This window comes from Chanodichthys erythropterus, chromosome 3, assembly GCF_024489055.1.
Source record: "Chanodichthys erythropterus isolate Z2021 chromosome 3, ASM2448905v1, whole genome shotgun sequence".
NCBI classification, from domain to species: domain Eukaryota; kingdom Metazoa; phylum Chordata; class Actinopteri; order Cypriniformes; family Xenocyprididae; genus Chanodichthys; species Chanodichthys erythropterus.
The window spans coordinates 46,138,978-46,161,215 of NC_090223.1; the positions used below are offsets into that span (position 1 = coordinate 46,138,978).

A 22,238-nucleotide genomic window follows, 5' to 3' on the forward strand; every position below is an offset into this window, starting at 1 on the left:
AATGACATAATTAATAGGAAGAGCCATTGTATTTTGTTTGTCATGCAATGTAAAAATGATATGATCATAAGTCATAGCAACATGTTTTTTTTTTTTTTACTCAAAAATAATTGAAGCAATTTCAAATTAGGCTATACGAGATTCAACTTGAAGTCAGTTTTAAGTAGGCCTACGTAGTTTTCAGATGTTTTTAGGTTGAATAAGTGAAATTTTTTCAGCCCTTTTGAAAAAACCAGCATATGCTGGTAAGGTGTGTTTTGATGCTGGGTTGAGCTGGTCCAATGCTGGTCAAGTGCTGGTCCATGCTGGTCCTATGCTGGTCAGCTTAGCACCAGCATAAACCAGCATCCCAGCTTCAAAACACACTTTACCAGCATATGCTGGCTTTTTCAACAGGGAGTGTAGATTTTTTTATAGGTTGTTGTTTGCTGTTTTGAAACTTTGAACTTGAAAATGTGCATTTCTTATGCTGATTTTTTCAGGCTTAGTTCCTTGAAAATTTCTGGCCTTGCCCTTTCTGTAGTCACCGCTCACATAGATGTTTTGGCGCGAAACTTGCTAATCGAGTTCACTATCACAGTTTTCAGCAGCTCCCTTGATCAAACGCATTTCTTCATATAATAAGTTTATCTCCAAGTTGTTAATAATTTGGGATTATTATTATTATTATTATTAAAAACAAACAAATATCTTTTTTTTATGAAGGTGACATATTTTCAGTTTCAAACTATGAAAACCATATCAGTGAGGAGATTGAGCTGAAATATGAGACATGATGTGTGACAAAAACTAAACAAATGTTACTGTGAAGAGAATAGCCTATTTGTATTGTCATTTTAAAAAGTAATTTTGTCAAATTGTGCAAAAAGTGTGAAAATACTATTTAATTTTGGGAATTTGGGGTATTTAGGAATATGCTTTGGTAGAAATGTCTAAAGATTGTAGTGGAATGGTGTTTGTTAAATAAAAAAAAAATCATAACAGAATTCGTCAAAAATGCAACATTCTAAAATAATAATAATAAAACATTACCTTTATACTGATTTAGATTGTGTAGTAAGCAAAAAAAATCTACAATTTTGTGTACCATTTTCTAGATCTGTACAATTTTTGTGTAACATATACATGTCCACTGTTGTTGGTGGTGGACAAATTCAATAAACCAGTCAGAATCTAGTGAAACACTTTTATTTTCTACTCATAGTTGAAGAAATGCATGATCTGTCATGGTAGTTTCACCATGTATAAATTGAGTCGCCAACTGCTTTATTAGCAAACTACAAGGGGTATTAAGAAAAGTTACATTTCATTTTTAAATGATTGTAATTGTTATTTATGTGATTTTAGGTTTTAGAGTGTTGCTGAAGAAGTGGTTGACAAATAGGGAATTGACCGTTCTCAAACCTGAAGGTGCTGCAGCAGGCCTTTGGACTTAAGAGCATGGATCAATATTGTGTACATATCACCATATTTGGATTTGGTTTATTGGAATTGGCCTTTGCGCAATGTCCTTTTAGAGACTGTAAACAAACACAATTTGTTTAATTTAGAAGGAAGAACTAGACATTCTCAAAAAAGAGCTTTTTTAAGCTAAAATACTTTTTAACCAATACTGTAATGTTACTTTTGATTGTACAGTTGTTATTTTTCAAATATTTCAAGGAAATGTATCTTCTACATGTTCTTTATGGCATGTAATGGAGTGAAACCACTTAGTATTTTTTTTTCCCATCATTAAAATGTTTTACACACACAAAAAACAAGTTTTGAAATATCTTTTTTTATACATGTCACTTTTTACCGCCTAAGTTTTGTTTTTCAGTAGGCTTTATTTAAATTTATTTCCAAAAAATATATAATTGCCTGAATATATCAACACAATTGATATATATCCAGTGACATTGTTATTTTTACATGACTTGGATTCAGGATCTTTTTAAGATCTTTTCACAAAAGAAGATATGTCTTGAGTTAAATAAAAGTCATGAATGGAAGCTCTGACATGGTTTTGAATTATACTGACTGAATAGAAAATGTAATCTGTGGTGTTGTAGAATTAATATTTTTAGGTTTAACAGTCCCGAAAATGTTCACTGCTGATGTTCCGCAGGTCAAGTCCAGAAACGCTGGGTGGGCTGGCACATGTGATGTTATTGTATATTGTGACAAGTGTATGGGGCTCCTCACCTTCCCCAAGCATTTCAACCTGCAGTGGAACCACCTGTGGCTTTTGTAGAATGAAATCTCGGAAGGGTTTAGCACTACAGTCACATTTCCAATTGTTACCTGAGAGCCAGAGCTGATCCAAGCTATCAGGTATAGAAGCTGGAAGGTTGACCAGTACATTGTCTTTCAGGTTCAAGTACCGCAAACGTGGCAGCATGTATATAGTCGCATTAAGTAGGACCTCCAACTTGTTTCCAGAGACATCCAGCCAAGACAGGTGTTGCAGTGGCAGTAAGGCCTCAGCAGGAAAATTGTGAAGTAAGTTGCCTGACAGTAGCAGGTAATCAAGATTCTTCAGGCCATAAAATGTGTGGGAGGTGATGGTGGTTAACTGGTTGAACCTTAGATCAAGCTGTTGCAGGCCTTGTAGTTCCACAAAACTCTGACGGTCCACCGTAGAAATGTTGTTGTGTTGCAGGAAAAGGCGACGAAGACCTGTTAGACCAGTGAAACTTTGGGCTGAGACTTTTGTCAAACAGCCTCTATCAAGGTGAATACTGTGGATCTTTGACAAACCCTTGAAAACTTGATCCGGTAGGCTGTGAAAACAACTGCCAGTCAATTTTATCACAGCAAGGTGATTCAGGCCCATAAATGTGCCCATGCGTGCCTCTTGTAGCCGGTTGTTCTCCATGTTCAGCACTTCTAGATGACCCAGCCCTTCAAAAACTCTCACTCCCAAGGCTCGTATCTGGTTGTGACAAAGGCAGAGTTCCTCAAGATACTGCAAATCACGGAAAGTCCCAGGTCTTAGACTACTAATTGAGTTATTTGACAGTCGAAGCACATGTAGGCTGTGTAGACCAAGGAAAGTTTCATCGTGAAGTGCAGATAGACGATTTCTGCTGAGATCCAACCATCTTAAAGATTTCATGCCCACAAATGCCCTAGGCGCCACGGTCACTATCTGGTTTTGGGCCAGATAAAGCTTCTGCAGCTTTGGTAGTTTCAGAAACACATTTGCCTTGATAACTTTTAGATAGTTTCCAGTTAGGTCCAATTCTTTGAGCTCAGTAAGACCCTGAAATAGCTGCGGTTGGAGATATGCCAGACGATTCCCAGCAAGAACTAACTCTCGTAATCCATGTAGGTCCTGGAACCCCGTCTCAGGCAGGACAGACAGTGAATTCCATCCTAGGTTCAACAACCACATGTGGCTGAGTCCAGCGAACAACCTGTCGTCTATTCGAGACAGTTGATTGTTGTTGAGACTGAGGGACGCAAGGTTGGGTGTGCCCTGGAAGACTGTGCCAGGTAATGAACGAATATTGTTCCTCTCAAGGTGCAGGTGAGCAATGGAATTCAGACCTTTAAAGACATGGCCATCGAGGGAGACCAGCAGGCTGCCCTGCAGGTTTAGGAACTCCAGATTGGATAGCTTTTCGAAAGCAGCCGCTGGTAAGTTCGTAAACAGGTTTCCATCCAGCCATAGTGAGCGTGTAGACAGAGGGATGTCGGAGGGAACCAGGGTGAAGTTGCGTGTGCTGCAGTAGACATTGAGCTCTAAACTGTAGTCATCTTGAAGACAGGTACATCCCTTTGCGCAAGGCTCACTTTTTTGGCCAGTGGCTTCCTCTGAGGGCTTTGGATCTACCGAGAGCCTCGGCTCCTCTGAGGGTCTGGATTGCACTTTGTTGGGGTCTGGCAGCACCACTGATGTCCCCAGTGTGTACAACAATAGAAGTACAAAGGGGCTCATCCCAACTAAGAGACAATATCAAAATGTCAACATCATACACTTGCAAGGTAACAAAGCACCTGCCTATCTATATACTTTTTCAACATCTGTCATATTTGGGAAATTAGTTCAGCTGCAATGCATTTACACTATCACTCTTCTTAAGCATTCATTGAACATCAATGGAAAAATGTATACATTTTAAAAATGCTAGATTTGCAAAATTTCTAATTTTGGCTTTACCGTTTTATTGTGACAGCAGTCCAGCAGGCGTTCACTAGAAGAGTGGCATGTGTGTGACAGATCTGAAGCACCTCTGCCCTTATATATCACCTAGAAAAAAACCCACACAATGTTCTGCACAGAATTAACCTCTTCATTTCTGCTCTTGCTGCTGTTTCCATTTTTACCAGTTGAATATTAAATTAATCCTAGCCGAACTTGTTCTAGTTACTATTTTCCTTTTATAAAAATGTACTGTCAGGCACAATGTAAATATCTATTTGTAGAAAAGTGTGATAGTGGAGATGTTAAAACATGTGGAGATGTTTAGATAATATTAATGGAACTCCATTGGACACATTTTGTACAAAATTAGTATTCTAATTTGATTGTCAATGCATTTTCACAGAATTTTCTGTCTAATACTCCCACACATTTTAGACAAAAGTCCTTTGACTTTCTCTGAATAGTGTTCCAAAGTTCATGTAAATCTGCAGAGCCATCAGTGACATTTAGCAGATGGTACTTGCTCCAGTTGTGGTTATCAGTTGGAAGACATCCAACTCTAAAAAGTTATTCAGGGTTAAACAAGCTAAGGACCAAGGCCTGAAAGTCATATTGTCCGTTTTCTGATTTTAGACTAAAACATAAGTTGCAAAGAACAATGATAACACTGAAAAAGAAGGAAGTTTTCAGTTGAACGTTAGTATTTATTTCTTTGTAGAACTAGACATCACGTGTGTCAATATGCAGTGGCATTCATAGAATTTTAGGAAGTGGTAACTACTGTAAAGTCAAACAGAGATAGGACACTGCTTTGGCAAACTCTGCAGTACTCTGCTCTCATACACAAATCAATACAGGCATCTCATTCACATACTGTAATTTTTAAATGCAGGTTCTTGTCTGTCATAGGGTTATTGAACTTGTTAACCCAGAGATAAGCTCAACCAGACTGTCACTGGTTGTCTCACAAAATCACAAAAGATGACTTTTTGTGCACCAAAGAAAACAAAAGAACGTCTTTATTCAACAATGTCTAGTGATGGGCGATTTCAAACCACTGCTTCATGAAGCTCCGAAGCTTTACGAATCTTTTGTGTCGGTTCGGAGCGCCAAATTTACGTGATTTCAGTAAACGAGGCTTCGATACATCATAAGTGTTTCGAAATTTAAATATTTTGGCAGTTTGATATACGCTCTGAACCACTGATTCGAAACAAAAGGTTCGTAAAGCTTCTAAGCTTCATGAAGCAGTGTTTTGAAATCGCCCATCACTAGATATTGTTGAAAAGTCGTCATTTTGTTTTTTGGTGCACAAAAAATATTCTCGTAGCTTTGTAATATTAAGGTTGAACCACTGTAGTCACATGAACTGTTTTAAATATGTTTTAGTACCTTTCTGGGCAGTCAAAAAGGAAATTAACTTGCTGGCAAACATGGTCTCACTGAGCCATCGGATTTTATCAAAAAAATCTTAATTTGTGTTCTAAAGATGAACAAAGGTCTTATGGATGTGGAATGACATGAGGGTGAGTAATAAATGACAGAATTTTCATTTTTGGGTGAACTAACCCTTTAATGTTTAGGCTCAGTGTTACAGTGGTGAGGAAAAAAAATAAGCATTGGAGCAGATGACTGAGCTGATGGACAAGGAGGAAGCAAGGTTTTGTATTTTAAGACACATTGGCATAAAATCACCAGTAGAGGGAAGTACAGTCTTTTGCTCATAAGATTTCATCAAGTTGAGCTGAATTACCTCCAAGAAACAGTCCACATATTTTCTGTTGTATTATCAATAATTGTCATCTTAATGACACACACACACAAGAAGAATGAACATTTTAAAATAACGCCTTTCTTTTTCTTTTTGACAATGTCTATTTTGACTGTTTACTTTCATGTAGAAAACAGGGCAACTGATGATTCCTCCACATCAAGTTCACCTTGCCTCAGGTCTGTTTTCCACCACTTTCCACTGTCTGTTGTAATGTTCTTTCTATATGTGAGATGTGCATCTACTGAGGACAAAGTAAGGTACCCAACAGCAAAAAAAAAGTGCTTACATATTCATGAAGAATATGCAAAGGAACAGCTCAGGTATGGAAGGCAGTCAGTACTCGAGGGTAATCTGCCACACTGTGGCTTTTAATGATCGTCTCTCCCATGACAAACAGCTCTAATTGACTCATTCTCCTACAGTCAATGATATACAAAGGTTTGGAGCTTTGTCATTTGGCTGTGGCTCACCATGAGCACAAGAGGCGTCAGGATGAATGACAGTGCCAGCTGCTCAAACACACTCAGCCTGTTCAGAGCTGTGCTGCCGGCACGCTTCACAAACGGCCTCTCATGTCAACCGGCTCAGCAAACTAGTACTGGGCGTTGTAGCGCTTCGTCAGCACTGCGGAGGAGCAGGCCTAAAGGACATGGTGTCAGGTTGAGTTAGAGGGGAAATGGGTGTGATGCTGAAGTTCAGTTCTCTCTGTGGTCTTCCCTCCATCTCCGTTAGGGAATCCGCATATCTACCGAGACTTTCCTTTCTGGAAGCTTCCTTTCATTGCTTTTCTCTATTCATGAATTGTATACATGATACATAACTAGAATTAAAGCATTCTAGAACTGCCTGTTTCAATATGTAGTAAACTTCACCATGCTGTACTCTCTGAATTGAAATCCCTGTGTTGAGAGATAACAGATATAATAAATATAATGGGATTACGTGTTACAATACTTTGCTAAGCACTTGGTGAAAAAGTGCAGAGCAAGATAAAAGACTTTTAAAAAACATTGACTGTCCTCTCGATAGTCCACGATAGTAAACATTTTATTAACTATATGTAACTTTGCCACTACATGTCAACTAACTCTCATTAGAGTGTTAGTAGACTATGATAATATTTTATTTTGATGCTCCTCAATGGACATTTTCTGCAAGTACGTCAACTTTTTCTACAAACTATATTTTTACTAATATTCTAATGAGAGTTAATCGACATATAGTTGTAAAGTTACTTGCAGTTAAAGGGTTAGTTCACCCAAAAAAAACAAAAAAAATTCAGTCATTAATTACTCACTCTCATGTCGTTCCACACCCGTAAGACCTTCATTTGTCTTCGGAACACAAATTAAGATATTTTTGATAAAATCCGATGGTTCAGTGAGGCCTGCATTGTCAGCAAGATAATCAACACATTCAGATGCCCAGAAAGCTACTAAAGACATATTTAAATCAGTTCATGTGACTACAGTGGTTCAACCATAATGTTATGAAGTGACAAGAATACATTTTGTGTGCCAAAAAAAATAAATAAAAATAACAACTTTATTCAACAATATCTAGTGATGTGCGAAATACTCAAAACACTGCTTCATGAAGCTTCACAAATCTTTTTTTTTTTTTTTTTTTTTTCTCGAAACAGTGGTTCGGAGCATGTATCAAACTGCCAAAGTCTCGTGATTTTAGTAAACGAGGCTTCGTTACATCATAAGTGTTTCGAAATTTCAATGGTTCACCACTGGGGGGCCTGACTTTGGAAGTTTGATATAGAGGGCTGCATTGGGTTTGGGGACCCGCGGGACCCAATGCAAATTTCACGGGAGCGGGCGGTTTTACCTTTCCTGCGGGCGGGAGTGGGCGGTCAGAAAACTTTGCGGGAGACCCGCGGGAAACGGTGGGATTTGGCGTGTAATAGAAACGGAGACAAATGAAGTTGAGAAGAAAATTAAAGCGGCTCTTTACTTGACAAAAGCAAAGCAAGACAAAGCAGACACTTGGAAACAATTCTTAAAATTTGCACATTTTATTTTGAGCATTCTCGCATGATCTAGTGCACCGTCAGAGAGGGCATTCAGTGTGTGTGGGCGGATCATGGAAGAAAGACGCACCGCAGTCAGTCAGCAATATACTTTCCCTTCATAGTAATAGAGTGCCCCAGGGATGATGTGTTTTTGTAGGCAATACCGGAAGCGAGTTAGCATTTTAGGACTTCCGGTTCCAACGCCGAAAAGTCTATGGGTTTTTTGAATGGGTTTTTGCTAAATCGCCTGAAATAAGGTCTGTGGTCAACAAAGCCTCTAAATACTTTCACGTTTTGATCTATGACATAAAACACACCAGTTATAACCCACTTGTGATTTTTTTAACTTTTACTGTGTCTACAAATTGCTAAAAGGGACTACTTCCTTTGGCGGGGACTTTAGACGTCATCGTTAAAAACGGGACATTTGGACAGCATTTCTCATGAAAAAGTGGATAAGAATTCATACACAGCGCATATATAATCAGTGAGCGTGTTTTTAAATAGAGTTGTTTTCTAAATAAAGTTTGAGGAAGCTTGATGGGGACGACGTTGATCCGCGACCATGTGTGCTGTAGTCCGTTTATAGCCTACTGTTAGCCTTTTATATCTGACGACTTTATTTGGGCTTCAAAATCTATAAATGTTGTGTTAACTTGTAAAGATTATCTTGGTAGACAAAACGTGTAAGTGTCATAACCCTTTGTTAAACACAGAGCTTATTTTCTGCGATTTTCCAAAAGTCTATGGGAAAAATGAATAGGCTTTCAGTCGAGGGAACCCGTGCGCCGCCAACTTCCGGGTTGGCCTACAAAAACGCGTCATCCCTGGGGCACTCTATATGGAGTAAGCAATGCAAATCCCAGTGATCATTCATTTGTTTAAGTATGCTACGTTATTTTTATTTATTTATTAGTATTATTTATTTTCTTTGCAATAGCCTCTTAAGCATTCTATTTCAAAATAGCATTCTATTTATTTAGTTTTGTATTTAATTTGTTTAAAGTATATTATGTGTTTATTTAATAAGTAAAAGTTATTTCGTATTGTGCTTTGGCTTATTTACTTAAACTGTTATTTAAACTGCTTGTTTAGTTAATCATTCGTTGAGTGTGTATGCAGTAGCCTGCGTTTAAAAACTGAGTTGCCGCTAGTTGTGGTTTTGTTAATACCCAATGTTTTTTATCATGTGTGGTGCTTTGGTTTTGAGGCTACTTCATCTTATTTAAATGCAATCATGTTTAAAGTCTGTTATTCTGGATGTAAACTTGAACGAATTTAGTCTGAGAGTATTTGTTTAGGCCTTTTTTTACAAGCTCTGAGAGAAAGTCCGCGGGAGCGGGCGGGTTTGGACACAAACTTTGCGGGCGCGGGCGGTCCTGGTCAGATACTCAGCGGGAGCGGGCGGGTGCGGGTTAAGGAAATCAGTCCCGCGCAGGGCTCTAGTTTGATACATGCTCTGAACCACTGATTTGAAACAAAAGATTCATAAAGCTTCAAAGCTTCATGAAGCAGTGTTTTGAAATCGCCCATCACTAGATATTGTGGAATAAACTCCTTATTTTGTTTTTTGGCGCACAAAAAGTATTCTCGTCGCTTCATAACATTAAGGTTGAATTACTGAAGTCACATGAACTGTTTTAAATATGTCTTATAGCTTTCCTGGCATCTGAAAGTGTTAATTATATTGCTGTCAATAGAGGCCTTACTGAGCCATTGGATTTCATCAAAAATATCTTAATTTGTGTTCCAAAGATGAACAAAGGTCTTACGGGTGTGGAACGACATGAGGGTGAATAATTAATGACAGAATTTTCATTTTTGGTTGAACTAACCATTTAGTAAAATGGACCATCAAAATAAAATGTATGCCAATTTTTTATTAAGTGTACACACACAAACACACAAATACAGCAAGTTTTGTTCTCATTCATTTGCAGTTTATTGAATTCTACTCAGTCTAAACAAAGTTATATATAACTTAAATAAAATTAAATTGTTTATTGTACATAAAACTAAATAAATATTTTTTTTGAGTACCTGCCTGTTATTTCATTGTATGCTGCTTAATCATTTCATGCTGTGGAACAAAACAGCAGTTTGTTTCTCAGTACACAACAGCAGAAGGTGTTTTGCTATGCACAGCAGTATACTACTCAATAATATATTCAAATTGTTCCCTTCATTATCTCTATGGATAGTGTTTAGAAATAACCATTTGTATCTGTTCTGACCTGTGACCACCTCTTAGACCTTCACAAGGGGACAGAGTAATTACTCCAGTCAGTGCTATTTACATGAATAGGAGTTTTCTTTGCAAGGATCCCTTTGGGAGTATAACAGTCTGTCTGTGACAGGTTGATGGTAAGCTGCTGCCACATGATTTCAACATTATTTTCAGACCTTTAACAGCCTCATAAGCCAGACAAACCTCAATAAAAGGATGAGAAGACCCATTATCTCTGTTATTCGGCTCTGCTAAATGACCTTACCTGCAATCATCACACATGCCTGACAATTCCAGTATATCCAGCAACAATGTTAGACATTTTGCATCATAGTAAGTCAGCCTTATAAAAATTTCTCTTCTGTTTGTTTTTACTTTGGATTAATTACATGGTTGGTGAACCGATGGACCTGCTTTCTGGTTTAAATGTGTTGAATTTCAGGCAGCGCTTTCTTTGTGCTGTGAAGCCCCACATGATCTCCTAGTAATAATCTTCATAAAACTGTGCCTATTTGAAACCAGTGTGGCAGAGCTGCTAATAAAAGCACTGTGATTTATTCTGCAGTGCGAATAGCGAACAATTTTACCCTCACACCACAGCACACGCAGGCCTAATAGTCAGGGGGTTTAGACTGAACAATGCACGGGGTGATGATTTGTAATATCACATTTTATTTTTAGGCACAAGCAATGGGAAGTGTCATTAGAAAATGAGCCAAAATGACTTTTCGGGCCTTTCTTTGGATATCAGTTGTCATGGTTTAGTCATTTCCCATCCAACCCTGACAGTTAATGTCTGATATACAGCATGTCAAGCCTAACTCAGAAGTCAAAAGGATTCAGGGTAGCACTTTATTTTACAGTATGTGTACTTCCCAGGTATATATATAGTAATTGTGGTAACACAAGGTACGTACCTGACATGTCTATACATGGAAACTAATAAGAAACACTGCTGTATTTTCCAATGTGCATACATGGTAACTACTTTGTACCTATAGACAAGTGTTAGGTAATAACAGGCGCTTACTTATAGTGTCAGTATATGGTGACTAACAGACACATTACTGTACTTACTAATGGTATGTACATGGTAACTATGTTGTACTTATGGACAAGTGTGGGTAATAACAGATTCTTATTTATGGTAACTTGTAAGACACATTACTGTACTTACTAATGGTATATACACAGTAACTGTAGTACTTACAGACAAGTGTGGGTAATAACAGGAACCCCCCAAACTAAGTAATGTGTAACTTATGTATTAACTAACTGGTGTATTCACTAGTACATTCATAGTAAGTACATGGAAATAGCACTGTAAAATAAACTGCATCCTTGTACATAAATATTAAAAAGGTATTACCATCTCTTACCAGTGGCCAGTTGCATAAACTGCTTAGTCATCTATTTTTTTTTCTTTCTTTTTCTTCAAGATGGTACTAACTTTGTAAAGTCAATTACATAAAAGCTAGATCAGTCTCATTTGAATCAGAAAAGTAAAACTGATTAGTCCTAACTGCTAGTTGGTCAAACTAGATCTTAAGTCACAGTCTTAGCATAGAGGCTAAGTTTATGCAACCGGCCACAGGTGTAACTTACACATTAACTAACCTTTGTAATAATAAGCTTAAGCATATTAACTAGTAAGGACTGTAAAATAAGATGCACTGTTGTGAAGAACAATTTAGCATTAACAGTTCATAAAACACTACATAAAGTACATACATAGTGCAGCAAAACAATTACTTTATTTCTTGAAAATTTTGTTTAACTTACTAGTGTCCGTGAGTACAACGTAATTAATGTGTATATACTTACAAGTTACCATAAATAAGTGTCTGTTATTACCCACAGTTGTCCATAAGTACAACATAGTTACCTTGTACATACCATTAGTAAGTACAGTAATGTCTGTTAGTTACCATATACTGACACTATGAGTAAGCGACTGTTATTACCCAACACTTTTCTATAGGTACAAAGTAGTTACCATGTATGTACCATTGGAAAGTACAGCAGTGTTTCTTATTAGTTTCAATGTACATACATGCCTGCTGATAGTAGATGTCCATGCGAAACATGAGAGATTGGAGGTGAAATATATTTTAATAAGACTGCACTGATTAAAAGTTCATTAATGTGCAAGGAGCGAAGCAGATCAGATCTAAATGTCTCATGACTGTGTTTTTCTAAACTTCCAAGTCAGGAAGCAAATCTGCCCTGTGCTCTTCACCTATTTGCAAATGAATAATAACTCAGACATTTTAATTAAGCCGGCATGGACTACTGTTCTTGGAGTAACACTGCCGTAGTAATGTTAGTTGATATGAGAAGAAGGAGGTGGTAACTGGCGAACGTTAAACATAACTTTAATAATATTCAAAATAAACAAACAACAAAACGAAAGTTAAATGACCCTCACGGACGTATGCCAGCCACACAAACATAAAAAAAACATAAAATAAGTCCAGGCCTGGTCCTCTCTTGTCCTTCACTGTTGTCGCTTATGCTTCCAGAGCTCCTCCTTGAGAGATTCGAGACCGGTGCAACGCACAGCTGATGCTCGTTAACACTCGCGCCATTCCCTCGTGGCTCTCGCCCGCCCTGCTCGTAACATACTCCCATCGCCCTTCACAGGCTGGGGGTTACCCACGAGACTGTGCTCTACTTCCCATGGGGCCAGTCTCGGTGGCCGCAGCACCTGGGGTTAAGGGCAGACGAGACGAGAGAAAAGCAGACGGAAGCACAGGGAGCGACAGATGAGAGAGGGAAGAGAGGGAAAAAAATTCTTGGTCTGGTTCCCGGTGTAACGATCACCGTCTGCTCCTGTCACTCCCCGGACTACACTTCCCACAATTCTCTCTGCCAATCACCTGCACTCACTCCACCAATCACTACACTAATCACCACACCCAGCTGCCATGCATTACCTGGACTATAAAAGACTCACACACTCATCACCTGATCGCGAAGTCTTGTTGTCACTTGTGTCACATTTCTGAGCGTTTCCTTGTATCCTGTTTGCCTGTCTGTGATTGATTTTGCCTGATTCCTGTTTTACGACCCATTGCTGCCTGCCTCGATCCTAGCCTGTACCCTGACTATGACTCTGCCTGTTCCTTATTGCTCCTGTTTGTTCCTGTTTGACCCTGCCTGAACGACCACGCTCACTTCTAATAAAACGCTGCACTTGGATCCCCTGCCTGAGTCTCCCATTCGTAACAGAAGACTTCGCCACACCAGATCCAGCAGCTTCGGTGAGCTTTTACCAGTCTCAGCATGGACCCAACAATACAACTGGTCAGCCTCCGCCAAGGTACCCGTACCCTCGAGGTGCACATTCAGAACTTTTTGGATATAGCTTATTTATCTGATCTGCCGGACTGTGCCCTCATAGACTTCTTTTGTTACGGATTAAATGAACCATTGAGGACTTATCTACTTACCAATGGTCTCCGTGGATCGTTCATGGAATTCCTGGACTTTGTCCTGCTCGCAGTTGGTTCGACTTTCACTGTGGGTGTCGCGGAGGATTCCGACACCACGGTGAATCCCGTAATGGCTGCCATGCCCGAGAACACGCACAAAATGGCGGCCACAACCACAAGGCATGCATCCGCTGATCGCCCAGAGAAACGCCACGTCTCCGCTGATCGCCCAGAGCAACGTCACGCCTTCGTTGATTGCCCAGAGCCACGCCACGTCTCCGCTGATCGCCCAGAGTCACGTCTCGTCTCTAGATCAGCCAGGGAGCGGAGAGGATTGCGTTCCAGTGTGGCTGATCCGCCGCTGATTTCAGTTCGAGCAGCTGGCATCTCCAAGTCCTCGCCGGCCGCTTCGCTCTCAAGCCAGTCTGTCGCTTCCCTCTCAAGCCTGCCGGTTGCTACGCTCTCAAGCCTGCCGGTTGCTACGCTCTCAAGCCTGCCGGTTGCTACGCTCTCAAGCCTGCCGGTTGCTACGCTCTCAAGCCTGCCGGTTGCTACGCTCTCAAGCCTGCCGGTTGCTACGCTCTCAAGCTCGCCGGTTGCAACGCTCTCAAGCTCGCCGGTTGCAACGCTCTCAAGCTCGCCGGTTGCAACGCTCTCAAGCTCGCCGGTTGCAACGCTCTCAAGCTCGCCGGTTGCAACGCTCTCAAGCTCGCCGGTTGCAACGCTCTCAAGCTCGCCTGTTGCATCGCTCTCAAGCTCGCCTGTTGCAACGCTCTCAAGCTCGCCTGTTGCAACGCTCTCAAGCTCGCCTGTTGCAACGCTCTCAAGCGCCCTGGACGCGATGGACAAGATGGCTGCTTTGCCAGTGCCTACGGGCAAGATGGCCGCCCCTTCGGTGCTCACGGAGGTAGGGGACGTTCCAGCCATTAAGTCCGCTCCAGAATCCGCTTCAGCCAGTGAGTCTGCTCCTGAACCCGCTCCAACCGGTGAATCATCGACTCACCCTCGGGAAAAGAGGAGGAGGAGGAAGAAGGCGTCCTCCTCTCCTCAAGATGCCGATGCCCTTTAAGAGGCTGCTGTGGGCCTGGGGACCATTCCAGAGGTCTTTCCTGCTCCGCCCAAACGCCTCGCCCTGCCGGCGCCACCTGAGCTCCTAACCCTGCCGGCGCCACCTGAGCTCCTCGCCCTGCCGGCATCTACGGAGCTCCTCGCCCTGCCGGCATCTACGGAGCTCCTCGCTCTGCCAGCGCCACCCAAGCTTCCAGCCCTGCCAGCGCCATCCAAGCTTCCAGCCCTGCCAGCGCCGCTCAAACGCCTTGCGCTGCCAGCGCCACTCAGGTGTCTTGCCCTGCCAGCTTCATCCACACGCCTGGCCCTGCCGGCTCCACTCGAACTCCTTGCCCAGGAACCTGCGACGGACCCCGCGGAAATCCCCAAGAACTTTTTTGGGGGGGGCAGTATACCTGAGGGTGGGGAGCTTGTGGGTGGGGACCTTGCCCGACCACTGCTGGCATGGGCCTTTGAATTATTATGGCCACTAATGGACTCTGACCAGCTGGGGTCAACTATGGACTCTGTTCCGCAGTGGCCGTCCAAACCATCTAACCTGCCATGGCTGCCTGACCCGCCTGACCCGCCGTGGTTGCCCGAGCCACCTGACCTGCCGTGGTTGCCCGAGCCACCTGACCCGCCGTGGAGTTATGGCACTCCTGACCTGCACTGGCTGCCCGTAGCACCTGACCCGCCATGGTTACCCGTGGCGCCTGATCCACCATGGCTACCCTGGAGCCTGCATTGGAGACCATGGTCCCGCTATAGCTCCAATGTACCCACCCTCCCTCCCTATTCGTGCCTTTTACGTCGCGAGGACGCGCCTTCCAGAAGGGGGGCGTTATGTAACGATCACCGTCTGCTCCTGTCACTCCCCGGACTACACTTCCCACAATTCTCTCTGCCAATCACCTGCACTCACTCCACCAATCACTACACTAATCACCACACCCAGCTGCCATGCATTACCTGGACTATAAAAGACTCACACACTCATCACCTGATCGCGAAGTCTTGTTGTCACTTGTGTCACATTTCTGAGCGTTTCCTTGTATCCTGTTTGCCTGTCTGTGATTGATTTTGCCTGATTCCTGTTTTACGACCCATTGCTGCCTGCCTCGATCCTAGCCTGTACCCTGACTATGACTCTGCCTGTTCCTTATTGCTCCTGTTTGTTCCTGTTTGACCCTGCCTGAACGACCACGCTCACTTCTAATAAAACGCTGCACTTGGATCCCCTGCCTGAGTCTCCCATTCGTAACACCTGGACACACTGCCACTCGGCCTTCAGCCAGCTGAGAGGCTCTTCCTCGCGGTGCCATGCGATGGTACTAGACGCTCGGTGGACTGCTCGATAATCCTCCGCCTCCTGGCGGCCAGCGAAGGCTTCTCCGGCTGAGGGCAGCCGTCAGCGAGTCCCCCATTCCCTGCTCCTCCCCTTCATGGCGGATAGCAGCAGGCTCCGGCCCACAGCGAACGGCGGCGACTCCTCCGCTCCCTCTAAGATGGCAGCCACCCTACCTCGACCCAGGAGCATAGCAGTGAGCTCTCCGTCCCACCTGTTGATAAATCGCTCCAGCACCACCGCCTTGGGCAGCCACTCGCAGTCGTCACTCTCCCGCGCTGCCCGACCTCCTCAGCCCCGCGATCCCCCTCAGCAGCGAGGGCTTTCCGACAGTATGTCCCTCCTTCCTCCCGGGTTTCAGCACCAATGAAGTAATGTTAGTTGATACGGGAATAAGGAGGTGGTAACTGGCGAACATTAAACATAACTTAAATAACATTCAAAATAAACAAACAACAAAATGAAAGTAAAATGCCGGCAGACCCTCATGGACGTCTGCCAGCCACACAAACATAATAAAACCATAAAATAAGTTCAGGCCTGGTCCTCTCTTGTCCTTTACTGTCGTCGCTCTCCTTTTATGCTTCCAGAGCTCCCCTGTGAGAGATTCGAGACCGGTTCAACCTGCAGCTAATGCTCGTTAACACTCGTGCCACCGGCCTTGTGCCGTTCCCTCACGGCTCTCGCCCGCCCTGCTCGTCACAACTGCATATTGGCTTCAAGTTTTACATGCAATGTAGAATCATGCGCCAGGAATATCTGCTGAAACACATTGTGAGATTATGATATGCCTTTTAAATGTAAATTCAATTTAAACAATTATATGTAAGGAATAATTGACGACGGGCCATTGAATTCTTAGAAAATAATGCACACCCGAGGTGGTAATGTGGCCACGATGCGAACTTGGGTGTGCATTATTTTCTAATAATTCAATGCCCCAGAGTCAATTATTCTGCTTATACTATGGTTACCACACCTCAAGACAAAGTTGTATTTCAAGAGATTTGTCAGGTTTTTGTCCTTAAACCACAATGGAAATAAGTTAATGCAACTTTATTGTGTTACCCTTGAGAAAGTAGTTGTAACAATGATGTATTGCTACTAATTTTTATGTCAAATAAACTCAAACTCAAATGCAGTTGAGAAAGAGAGAGAGAGAATAAGCATATGTGAATTAGCCTACCTGAGCCTGTGCATCTGTGGATTTTGGTTCTTTTGTGGTTGTACCTATTGAAATAACTGAAATCATTTGGCAAAGTGATATGGAACTGCAATGCGGTCAAGAGCTAGAACTACTTCAGCTGTACGTTTCCCTGAGAATAATTTGACGCTTTAGAACGTTGGTTAACCAATCACATTTGAGCATTCAACAGCCCCGTAGTATAATTACACTCTAAAAAATGCTGGGTTAAAAACAACCCAAGTTGGGTTGAAAATGGACAAACCCAGCGATTGGGTAGTTTTAACCCAGCGGTTGGGTTAAATGTTTGCCCAACCTGCTGGGTAGTTTTATTTAAACCAACTATTGTTTAAAAATTGCTATATGGCTAGCTTAAAATGAACCCAAAATAGTTGGGAAATTAAAAACCAGATGCAATTAGAGGCAACAATAATAGACAAAAGGTGAATGTTTATTAATAAGCTTTAATATTTTATTAATATGAATTTAATAGTTTAATAATTTATTAATATAAATTTATTAAGCAATTTAATGAATGTTTATTGTTTAATAATTATTCATTGAACGTTAATAAATGTTCATTTCCAACATACTTTGGGTTCATTTTAATTAAGCAATACAGTAATTTTTAAACAATAGTTGAGTTAAATAAAACTACCCAGCAGGTTGGGCAAACATTTAACCCTACTGCTGGGTTAAAACAACCCAATTGCTGGGTTTGTCCATTTTCAACCCAACTTGGGTTGTTTTTAACCCAGCATTTTTTAGAGTGTGTAATTGCTTGGCTTCATTTTAATTTGTGAGTGCAAATTTCAGTCATTCTGGTCACACCCCAGAGGAAGTTTCCATCCATCCATCCATCCATCCATCCATCCATCCATCCATCCATCCATCCATCCATCCATCCATCCATCCATCCATCCATCCATCCATCCATCGACAAGTCCTTCAAGTAACAAACTGCTTTGGATAAAAAAAATAAATAAATAAAAAACTGTCCATTTAATGCCAAAATGACATGTTCTCCTGCTGTAAAAATAATGATATTCCATGTGTCCAGACACTGTCTGTTCTGTAGCTCAATCATATTGTCAGCAATGACATGCACTGTTTCTCTTGACTGCTAATAAGGCCATATTCCCTAATGTAAGGCAATATCTTATTACCAAGTCTGTTTTATAGCCTGTTTTACATGCAAAGATAAATAGTACATTGGTGTTGAGGGAGTTGCAGACACACAGCTAGATAGGTTTCACCAAAACAAAATCATTGAATAGCATGGACAATTCAGCCACTGGCAATCCTGCTCTACCCTCAAGCAAACATTTGTTTGATATTGGTCCACTAAAATGCACCTGAATAGATACTGAAGTTAAATCTGCTTAGGCAGATCTGGGAAAGCAATCCCCTCAGTAAAACTTTTTGATAAACTCTGAGACTTGGGGGTAGTCCAGAGGTCCTTTCAATTCCAATATAGTAGCAGCAGCTGCGTCCCCCTCTGGTCTCCTCATTTTGCATTTCATCTTTGGACATTTTTTTAATACGTTTCGGAAGTTTATGTGCATCAGAAAAGAACTTTGTTCATAAAAAGTTTAATTTTAATCATATACTCAGTTCTCAAGATAATTCTTTCCACGAATGGAAAGAGAAATACAATTCTGAGGAAAACAGACCATTTCCTGAGGTAAAACTTTATATGGGGAGTTCATGGAGCTGCCTGCTCCATTCCACAGGGAGGTTTAGAAAGATGATATGTTGATGATCAGCTCAGTCCTTCTGACAGTCCTACAGCACAGCCCAAGTCCTATTAATACACCCCATCATCTTCTTCCCTCTGGATACATCTCAGATGATTCTGTTCAGATACTTTCGGAGGGTTCTGTCTATAGAGATCCGCTAACTTTTTTAAGGACCTTTCATTTAGGTGAAAATAGAAACAGTGCTAAAATAACACTTTATCCAAAGTAAAACTGCTTCAAGTAGGATCAGTTATTGCTCTCAAATGAGGAAAGTTTAGAGTGGTTCATTATCGCTATTATCGCCTTGTACTTGTTAGAACAATTTGCCCTCATGTTTCCAATTATAGGAGTTGACTTTTATCAGCACTCCATATTTGATGTGAATTTATTTTTGAATGTGTTTTGCTGACTGAAGAAATGTGCTGACCATTTATCTCAAGTTCAAGCTGTTATCTTGTAAATAAGATGGTTTGTCAGTTATTTCTTAAAGGAAAAAAAAGTCACTATACTTTGCATCATGAATTTGAGAAAAAAAAAAAGTTATGCTGCTCTTTAAATTCATTTGGGTGAATAGTTCATTCAAAACTACATTTTTTAAAACATAACATTAATTATGTTAAGTTATGTTAATTGTGTCAATTATTATTCACCTCATGTCAAAAACAAGCTTTTTTCTTATGCTACAAGAATCTTCACACAGCCGTTTTCCATACACTGACAGTTCATTTTGTCAAAAATGACAGACACAAACACACACACACACACACACACACGCACACACACACACACACTATATTCAAAGTCTTCTGAAGAAATACTTAATACTGAAAATATAATCTCTCGCTCCTCTGTCCTTCAGCCTGTGACCTGAAAACCAATCAAAGTTAGCCATCTTGAAGGACTCAATTCTCTGATTGAGGTAGGAGTGTGGAAGCTTCCAGAGGAGCTGAGTGAGGATGCACTGGTGTATCCAATGCGGAAGTCTTTCTTGTCAAAAAACCCGATGCATGTATAAATTCTCCTCCCCATTCACATCTGTCACAATCATTTGAATTTTTGTTTTTTCTTTGCAGTTTAAATAAACCATACATCTCACATATTTCAACAGGGCATCTTGCTTTATTATTTATGAATTTCTTAACCAAATTTAAAAAACGCAAAAACAGATCCCTTGAGCACAGCTGATGACACTTTATATACTGTTTCATGTATTCTGACTTATTTACACTGTTAAAGAGTTGGATTCTTATGCTAAACATGGCCAAAGTTTAAAAACACGAGTTGGACGTATGACGGAGTTTTTCTGTGCCAAAAATACACTTCCAAATCCTCTTTTTTTCGATTATGTGCCTGTGTGACATCAGAAAGGTCCTTGTACAGGCACTTCTACTGGAAGAGAATGTGCGCACACGTCGACCAGAGCGAGAGAGCAAGAGCACGCCCATCAACGTGTGTTCGGCTTTACAGAAGTCGTCGGCAGCTCTGCACAGTTCACAGGACTTCACAAAATCAACAATGTCACCAAAGAAGTGTATTTTTGGTTGTAAGGGAAAGATAACCTTGCTTCCCAAAGAACCCAGCGTTCAGTGGAGCCGAGAGTTTTGTGCTCATGCATTACATTGATGCACTCTCGATATTTGTTATTGAAATAACCATAGAAACTGATAGTTTGAATCACTTTTTTTTATTGGTTAAAATGAATGGAGAATATCTTGGGTTTTTCCGTGGCTACTCGAGCCCTCAGGATCGGCGCTAATGGTTTTATAAACAAGACCCAGTTCTATGCTGGATTTACAGATCATTTAAAACTGAAAGATGGAGCGGTCACATCGATAATGATCCTGGTCATGAGTCGGTACCACAGGTGGTAAGTAAAACTGCTTCAAATGTCTGTTTTGTTGAAAATAGGCGCCTAAGTGCATATAATGTAAACAACACGAATGTAGTGAATTCATAAATACGCTATATTCATTACAGTGATTCAAAAGTTATCCAAGGATAATGCGTTGGTGTATTGTGTGTGTTTAAATACACTTGTTTAGCTGACCATTGATAGCTTGCATAGGATCGCTACGCAAAAGCTGCGCATGCTTGTCACTCTTTAGCTCCGCTCACACGGCACGCCTGCAGGAGCTCGGCTGTTTTCGGAAAGACCCGGTACAGCGTATGTATCTTTTATAAATATGATAAAACTAAAGACTTTTCAGAGATATGAAGGATGCTATACTACTCTATAGGTACTCAAGATTAACATGAGATTGGCAGAAACTGTGAGTGATACCCCCCCTTTAAAGTGACACTTGAGCAATCAAAAATATTCCAATATACAAATAAAATTTCCTTCGATTCCTCCAACCTCATTTTCTTTCTTCACATTCTAAAGGGGGTGGAGCTGAGACGCGAGGAAAGGAAGCGGGGAAAGGGAATGAGAATGTACAAGTTGCATGTGTAATTTGGCTCCCCCTAGTTGCAATTGCTCTGACAGAATTTAACTAGCTACCCCTGTCTCGAATTTAATTCAGGCGAAAAATGAAGTGAATTCAATGTTGATCACATCTTCATTTGCTCATTCTGATGTGTTGCTGGTTGGTCTTGCCTGTATTGTCTGTAAGTTATTGTTCTTTCATACAAAACATACCAACATACATATATTTTGGAGTATTGATAAGTTTATATTTATAACTTTGTTCCACATTGTGTTTCTATTCGCATGTTAGCATGCAGGCACATTCTGTTTGATTTGATTTGGCGATTCCAATTTTACTACTATTTTATTTTTTATTTTATTTTAAAAGTATGTATTCAAAATGTATTCAAAAGTATACATTTTAAGTTAATTGATCATGAATATTAGAAATACTGTCACAGTTTCACTTCTGATTCATGAGTGCATCTTATTTACATTTATGCATTTGGCAGTCACTTTTGTTCAAAGCAACGTAAACTGCATAGAATATATACATTTTAGTTTATGCATTCTATGGGAATCAAACCTATTAGTTGAATCCTGACTGATCATCTGTATTCATGGATTCACTGGCTATTAAATTGTTTCAGAATACTTTGAATATAAAGTAAAACTTTTATTTATTTTGGAAAACAGCTGCATGAAAATTCTTTAAAAAGATCCTTTTGTGTCAACAACATAGAGGTTTGGAAAGACAAGAGGGTGAGAAAATAATGACAGAATAGTCTTTTTTTTTTAAATAGCTTCAGAAGAGCTCAGGCTATTTAAGTATCCTTAAACCAAAACAAAAGTGATGATATTTGAAGATACCAGTCAAGTTATATTTAGCAATAAGCTGATAATATCACTATTAGCATCTCAAATTGG

The 22,238-nt window shown here is 40.7% G+C and overlaps 1 protein-coding gene across 1 annotated transcript; it reads right to left on the reverse strand.

Moving 5' to 3' along the window:
- Positions 1-999: 999 nt before the first annotated feature.
- igfals (insulin-like growth factor binding protein, acid labile subunit) lies at positions 1,000-4,192 on the reverse strand. Its single transcript, XM_067376150.1, has 2 exons — positions 4,148-4,192; positions 1,000-3,930 (listed from the first exon to the last, which is right to left on the reverse strand). The coding sequence occupies exon 2, from the start codon at positions 3,923-3,925 to the stop codon at positions 2,072-2,074; it is 1,854 nt and encodes a 617-aa protein (XP_067232251.1). The 5' UTR covers positions 3,926-3,930; positions 4,148-4,192; the 3' UTR covers positions 1,000-2,071.
- Between the last annotated feature and the right edge of the window lie 18,046 nt (positions 4,193-22,238).